General features: G+C 35.1%; 1 protein-coding gene across 1 annotated transcript; it reads left to right on the top strand.

The window, feature by feature from the left end:
* The first annotated feature begins 448 nt into the window (after positions 1-448).
* Positions 449-1,405, top strand: LOC124358532. The gene has a single exon (XM_046810831.1). The coding sequence runs from the start codon at positions 449-451 to the stop codon at positions 1,403-1,405; it is 957 nt and encodes a 318-aa protein (XP_046666787.1).
* Positions 1,406-8,550: the final 7,145 nt, after the last annotated feature.

Here is an 8,550-nt window from a genome sequence, read left to right as displayed (position 1 = left end):
GTTTTAAATTTTATTAGTTTATTGTTTTTTATGTTGTTAACTGTTGTCTAATTATTTATTTGTAAATTTATGTCTTTTAGTCTATTAATAATTTAAGTTTTTAATGTTAAAGAATTAATATGTAGTTTATATAGTGTAATAACTATTTATAATGTTATATGTTTGTTTTAGTTTTCACTTAAATATAGTGGTTATATAGTATGTCTCTAAATCTATTAATAATTTATGTTTTTAATGTTAAAAATATTACAGTGTAGTGTATATAGTGTTGTAACTATTTATTATGTTATTCTATATTTATTTTAATTTTCACTTAAATATAGAAGTTACAAACAGAATTCAACAAACAATGATAAAGTAAATTGTGTTAAATATAACACAATTTACTTTATCATTGTCAATAGCAATAGCTATTGACGAAATCTATTGCATCACTGTATGTTTAATGATGAATAAAATCTTGAATCTTGAATCTACACTAAGTGGACGAAATGAAGACAAAATAATATCTGAATTAATAATATCTGAATTAAAGAAATTGTATGACTTAAAACTTAGGACCCTCAGGAGAGAGGCATGTGCTGCTTTTATTGCTGATTCTGACAACAAGTCCAAAGCAGTTTGGAGAGTGATCAACAGTGAGAGGAAAGGCAAAGATGAGCCGGCGGACATTAGACGCCTAGAGTTTGGAGATTTATCGTTGACTGAACCTGTTGATATTGCCAACCAATTTAACTCGTACTTTACCACTATTGCAGAGGAGACATTGAAGGCAAATCCGGGAGAGGGTGAACATCGCTTTCAGTTCAAAGACTGGGAGGTGGAGAGTCCCACGTCAACATGGGCGCCAACATCTGGGAAAGAGCTACTTGGGATTATCTCTTCAATGAAAAGCAAGACATCTGCTGGCCTGGACGATTTCTCTTCAGTGATGCTCAAGTACTGCCGTTATGAATTATTGACTCCATTGTTACATGTTTGCAATCTCAGCCTTGGCCAGGGTCTATTTCCGAGTAAAATGAAGACCTCTAAAGTTGTACCCCTACATAAGAAGGGCAGCAGACACAAGTTCGAAAACTACAGGCCCATTTCGTTGGTGCCTACATTCTCCAAGTTGATAAAGAAAATAATATTGGCAAGAATATCGGTCCAACTGGAGGCAAATAACCTACTTTTATCAGGGCAACATGGGTTCATCCAGCAAAAGTCTACTACAACTGCACTCGCAGATCTTGTAGAACACATGATAAATAAGATCGAGGAGGGTGAAAGCGTCGTAGATTTCTACTTGGACTTAAGTAAGGCCTTTGATTGCTTGGATCATGCAATGATACTGACTAAGCTTGAATACTTGGGCTTTAGGAACACTGCTTTGTCATGGTTTGCAAACTATTTGAAGGATTGAGACCAACTGGTTGAACTTAAGCAGAGCATGAAAGGAATAAAAGTCTTGTATAGATCCAATAGACTCCCTGTAAAGAGAGGTGTACCACAGGGTTCTGTCCTAGGGCCTGTTCTGTTTGTCCTCTTTACATCTGACTTTCCAGCATACATGGAACCCTACAGTAACACCATAATGTATGCCGATGACACGGTTCTTTTGATTTCTGGAAAGAATAGAGACGCACTTGAAGTACAGTCATACATTGCATTGAATGTTGCTGTTGAGTACTGTGCAGTGAACAACCTTGTTTTTAACGAATCAAAGACGAAAGCAATGACTCTTGGCAGCTTGAAAGAACAATTGTCAGGATTCCCCAACCTTGACTCTGTAAATTCAGTGGAGCATCTTGGTGTTGTGGTCGACAACAGAATATCGAGGATGGACCATGTTGATAAACTGTGTAGCAGACTGAGTAGTGCCATCTTTGCAGTTAGAAGAATCAAGCATGTCGGCACAGAGGATACAGTGAGAACAGCTTACAACTCTCTGTTCTAGTCCTATCTCAGATATGGCATTGTCTTGTGGGGCACTACGGCGAGTGGCAACCTGGAGCGTGTTCTCATCATTCAAAAAAAGGTTATTAGAATACTGGCTAATCTTGACTGGAGAGACAGCTGCAGGAGTGCTTTTAAAGAAATGGGAATATTGACAGTCACTAATATCTACCTGCTGGAAGTGATCTACCTGGCATCCTCAAGACAACTGCAGCGCCACATGGACACTCACACCTACCAAACGAGGAATGCCACAGACTTTGCTCTGCCGATTCACCACAGTAGTCGCTTTCAATCAAAGCCTTCATATGCTGGAGCCAAGTTTTTCAACATCCTTCCTGACACAATCAAGAGAGCTGACCCAATTATCTTAAAGAAAAAACTTCAAGCTTGGTTGCTCCAACGACCGTCCTACACCATAAGTGAATTTCTGGACTGGCCAAATTTTACTATGTAAAGCAAGTTCTGGACTGAAATTACCATGACAAATGTATTGTATTAAGTGACACCATTTTCAATCTTGAAGATTGTAAAATAAAGATATTCTCTCTCTCTGTTGAAACTTTTAAATGTGTTATTTCTCATAGTGTAACTAACTTAAAGGGGCATCACAATTGTAATAAATCTAGTTGATTTATTATTATTTAAATCTAAAGCTTTATCTACTGATATTACATTTAGTTAATATGGTGTAGATATCATTGATATAGAGTTAGTTTTATCATTATAACTTTACTTTTGGTGATTTAAAACATTTTTTCTATAAAATAAGTTTTGAATTGTGGTATTACCTTTATTTACTTTATTGCAATCAATTATAACAGAATTGGTGATATTTTATATTGTTTCGCTTTCTCATTAAAATAGTCTTAAATAAAGTGATTTTAGTCAAGGCTGTTGTGTGTCTATATTTTATATTGTGTGTTGTGTGTTTTTTTTGTTGTGTGGCATAGTAGATCATATTGCCAAAGAAAAACAGTGTGGATGGATTTAAATTGTCGACAAATTAATAATAGCCAAAGAAAGAACTGCCATAGCACAAACTACTGGATATAGAATTCAGCAAGGTAGCAGAACTTCAGAGTACTGAATCGTGTCTAGGAAACAACAACAAAATGATAGCACTGTTAGAAAATGCATTAAAAGAAAAAGAATTAGCGGAAAAGAAACTAGCCTCTGTAGAAGATGGGCCGGCAAAAAGTACAAGTGAAATCATTATACTGAAGGTGAACATTCCTAACATAGAATGTGGACATTTTGGAACCGAACAATAATACAATGTCCAACAGGTTTCCAATCAAAATCGTTACAGCAATAAGATCAAAGTAAAGAAGACGAAGGAATAAAAATTCTAAAATGTAAGATATAGGAGCTAGTTGAACTTTACAACAAAAACACAAACTGAAGATCTAATGGGCACATTGGATAAAATTTTTTTTTAAATCAATCACGATTTATTAGAAGAAACAATAGTGTAACTGCAAGATGCAGAAAAAAGATATGTTGAAAAAGAACTGAGACAGTCTGAAACAGCTGGTTGGAAAGTTTTACAAGATTTATTGATCGCTGTCAGGGTTGCGGACAAATTTACCACTGAATACCAAATCCAACTTGGAAAAACTGGAGATAGTAGGAAAAGTGATGAAAATGTGAAGATGTTGAATTGAATTGAATCATAATTTATTTCCAAACAATATTTACATGCGTGCAAATTTACTATTAAATTTATATTGTCTTGTTACTATACTAGTTAAATGTTTACATAACAACATTATACATAAAAATATTATACACATCAGATTTAAAGTGGCCTAGGAAATGTTACATCTCCACTAGAGGTATCATGGAAACTATTATTGGACTTAATGACGAAAACACACAAATTACCACATTCCAGCAACCCTGTGACCGCAATCAAATTAGCAATCTCTATCACCATCTCTGTAATGTCCAGTAGAGGAGAATGTTGAAAAAACATCCAAAGACATCTAACCTCGCAAAGGACAATGAAAAATAGACACAACTCCGCCATCAAACATAGAACATGATATTTTGGAACCAAACAATAATGCACCATCCATCAAGTCTGCAATCAAAATAAAATTGTTACAGCAAAAAGATCAAAGTTAAAAAGACAGAGAAATAAAAATTCTAAAATGTAAGACAAAGGAGCTTGTTGAACTCTAGAACGAAAAGAAACTGAAGATCTAATGAGTGCATTGGATAAAATTTAAAAAAAATCCTAACCAAAAAGGTAAAGGAAACACCTTTCATGGCTTTTTGTACCTGATACATTCCCTAAGGGGTCAAAAGCCCAATCTGAGCACTGATGTATAATTAGTTTTATAATTACACCAGATAATCTTAAGTTTGCTGATTTAAACAATTTTTCCATTATAAGAGTAGTTTTTAATTGTCTATTACTTTTATTCATTTGGTGACAGTCATTTTTAATAGATTTTTTATTATTTTGCTTTCTCATCAAACCAGTCTTAAATATTCTCGATTTCAGTCTAATTTTGGATCTCCTGAGTTTATTTTACTTTAAAACAGAATGAGTCTGCCTGTATTTGTTTTGAAAAATTATTCAGTAAGTTTTTGGTTTTATTTGAAAAGTCTTTCCCAAAAAAGGTGTGTAAGTTTAATCTGGAGCTTAATAAAAAGGGTGAGCCAACTTAGAATTGGTATACACCACAGCTTGCTCTTATAAAGAATAATATTTTACTGTGTAAAGACATGTACAGAAAACAAGGAAATGATCAGCTTTTAACTCTGTTGAAGAATTTGAGAGGCAATTACAGATCTGCTTTGAAGGAAGCCAAGAGGGAAAAAAATGAGGAAATAATTGAAAGTTCTTCAAACAAATGTAAAGCTGCATGGACCATCATCAACAGAGCAGCAGGGAAGACTTCTTCAACCAATAAAAAACCAAATATCCAACCAGATGAGTTCAACAGTTTTTGTAAAACCTCAGTGGAAGAAATCAGTTCAAAAATGAATGCTTCTCCCAGTCCGGCAGTGAGGTGTCTTGGAAAAGGTACTGCAGTGCAGTCGTTTTTTAAATTTTACTTTTTGTACAGTGTCTTTGAATTATGTGTATAGTATAATTATATCTCTTAAAAATTCAGCAACGAGAGAAGTTTATGGTATGTCCAGTGATCTTTTAAAAGAAGTTGTTTTGGAAGTATTGGAGCCTCTAACATATTGTATACATCGTAATATTATAGAGGAGACATTTCCTGATTTTTTAAAGTTAAGTACAGTGGTACCCATTTTCAAAAAAGGGGACCCTATTCAACCAAGTGGTTATCCTCTGATCTCATATATATACCAGTGTTGGCTAAAATTTATGAGAAAGTGTTCAAGATTCGGATATGTCACTATTTTGAATCCCACAATCTATTTAGTAACAATCAATTTGGCTACCGCACTGGAAGATCAACTTTACAAGCCATAGATACTCTTATGGAACAAATTTTACTGACTATAGAAGGCAGTAGTGCAGCTCAGGTCACTTTGTGATCTTAGCAAAGCCTTTGATACTGTGCAGCATGATGCATTGTTGGCAAAATTGCAATTTTACGGTTTTCAGGGTACAAACCTAGCTGTCTTGGAATCTTGCCTTAAAGATCGTAAACAATTAGTTGAGATAGGAGGAAAGAGATCCAAGATTGTTGAAATAAATATTGGAGTCCCTCAAGGGTCGGTTTTGGGGCCATTATTCTTCTTAATTTTAATAAATGACTTAAGTTTCAATCTGCAGGTTCAATTGGTCTGCAGGTTTAGGTTTCAATTGTGGTTTAACTTTACCATAATTTATGCAGATGATACCTCTTTCCTCAATCTAGTTACCTTGTTAGAAATAAATATTGATTCTAAACTTATTAAATAAATTGATTCAAAAGCCCAATCAAGCACTGATCTACAATTAGTTTTATAATTATGCCAGATAATTTTAAGTTTGCTGATTCAAACAATTTTTCCATTATAAGAGTATGTTTTAATTGTCTATTACTTTTATTTATTTGGTGGCAGTCATTTTTAATAGAATTGTTGTTATTATTTATTATTTAGCTTTCTCATCAAACCAGTCTTAAATAATCGGTTTCAGTCTAATTTTGGATCTCCTGAGTTTATTTTACTTTGGGACAGAATGAGTATGCCTGTATTTGTTTTTAAAAATTCTTCAATAAATGTTTGGTTTTATTTGAAAAGTCTTTCCCAAAAAAGGTGTGTAAGTCTAATCTGGAGCTTAACAAAAAGGGTATGCCAACTTTGAATCATGATCTAATGGGCGCATTGGATAAAATTTTAAAAAATTTACCATTTATTAGAAGAAAGAATAGTGTCAATGCAAGATGCAGAAAAAAGATGTGTTGAAAAAGAATTGAGACAGTCTGGAATAACTAGTTTGAATGTTTTACAAGAAGATTTATTTGATCGTTGTCAGAGTTGCAAACTTAATTTACGAATTCGGTAAAGGAGCTTGAAGAACTTTACAAAACTATCAAGTAGCTCTAATGTAACTTTAGATAAAATTCGAAAATGGACAATTTATTGGAAGAAACAACAGTGAAATTGCGAAGATATATAAAAACCCCCTCATAAAATCAAAAATGTTCATTCCTAAAAATATTAAGGCGCAAGTTTTTAAGGAACGCCTTGGCCGACCAACTGCAGGCTATTTAGAAATGAAAGGATTGGATTACGGGTAGATTCTTCAGACCCAGATGTAGAAAAGAAATTATTTAGTGTGTTTATACATGAGACCTTAGACAACGATATAAAATAAAACAGCGAATGATTACTGGAAAAAATTTTTTAGACTCCTTCACGATTACCAGTGATGTAACAAGTCCTGTACCTCAAACCCTAACCCTACAGAAAACCCGTCTGTATAACTAGCTATTCAGCCGCTAAACTCACACCAAAGTACAAGAGACCTTATGTTATGTCATTTATCAAAGAGAGGGAGATAATATATATTCCAGCAAGGTCTGGAAACATAGTTGTATGCACTGGAAATAAAGATTGCTAACCGAGAACGTGGTCTTTAGGAATCAAACAATAATGCAACATTCACCAGGTCTGCAATCTGAAGATGAAGAAATAAAAATTCTACAATATATAAGGTAAAGGAACTTGATGAACTTTACAAAACTCTGAAACAGATCTAAAGGATGTATTAGATACAATTTAAAAAAATGGATGATTTGCTATAAAAAACTGGAACATGTAGAAAAAAGATATTTTGAGAAAAAAAGAACTGAAACATTTAGAGACTATCAGTTGGAATGTAGCATGAAGATTAACTGATCACTGTCAAGGTTGCAAACAAATCTAAGACAACTGCCAAATTCAATTAGGAAAAACTGAGGAGTATATAAAACATTTGGAATAAAAAAATCAGTAACCTGAACTCCAAAATAAAAACTAGAAGTTGGATCTGATAATCAGGCGTAAATTTGTTTACGAAATTGACAAGAACAAATTTTCTTTGTAATATGGAGACTGCAAAACTGTACGTCACTCTCACACTCTCTATCCCTAAAACAATGATATTGTTAGACTAGTTGTATTTTTTATAAATGTGATCATTATTATATTTAATTTTTACAGTCCAAAGAATATAAACTATCATTACTCTGAAATGAAATTAATTATATTTAGTCATTTTTAGATATTTAATCCAATAAACTTTCAAAGTCTTTTGATATTTCCTCATTTAAGACAGGAATAACCCTAGTACTTTTATTCTAGATATTCAATTCAATTTCGTACATTGTTAATTTACCAGTGATAGTAAGCGGTGGTCGTGGCTGGGGTGATTCCTATTGATCTGCTGGCCATCGAGAGACAAACCGTCTTTCGGGAGGCTGCCGAGCGGGGTAGAGAGGATGCCTTGGCTGCTGCCAGAGTGGAGACTCTGCAGGTTTGGCAGCGGAGGTGGACGGAAGGATCGGACGGTCGCTGACTTTCCGTCTCATTCGAGAGCTTCAACCCTGGATAGATCGTGGCCACGGGGAGATATTTCAGGATTTCTGCCTGTGTCAGTTCCTGACGGGGCACGGATACTTTAGGAAGTACCTCTACAGAATGGGAAAAGTCAGGTCGCCTTGGTGTGCTTACTGCCCGGAGGAAGATGATGATGTTCATCACACCTTCTTCGCTTGCGGGCGCTTCACCGAGGCCAGGCGAACGCTCGCCACCACAGTCGGCGATGTTTCGGCAGACACCATTGTGGAGCTGGTGCTGCAGAGTGAGGACACTTGGAATGTAGTCACCACTCATGTACATGCGATTCTTCATCAGAAGTGTGAAGACGGATGCCTGGCTGACCCCTAGCTTCCGAAGCAAGTAGTTTTGTCTTGGATGGGACATAAGACACACGGACCAGGCAAGATGTCATCCGAAAGGGTTCCGGCCTGGACCCTCCGTGGCCCGTAGGGGGTTTAGTGGGTCCCACACTCCGTGTGCAAATGCATTCCCTTTACGTAAAAAAAAGTGATAGTAAATTGTTAATTTAGTCAAGGATGTAAGCTCTGACAAAAGAAGTATTCAAGTATGCCTGCGACATAATACTATTCCATTGTTCTTCGTTCTTATGCTTAC

This window comes from Homalodisca vitripennis, chromosome 3 (genome assembly GCF_021130785.1).
Source record: "Homalodisca vitripennis isolate AUS2020 chromosome 3, UT_GWSS_2.1, whole genome shotgun sequence".
In the NCBI taxonomy this organism is placed as follows: Eukaryota; Metazoa; Arthropoda; class Insecta; order Hemiptera; family Cicadellidae; genus Homalodisca; species Homalodisca vitripennis.
Note: the sequence above shows the minus strand (reverse complement) of the source record. Positions and strands in the feature narration are given on the sequence as shown.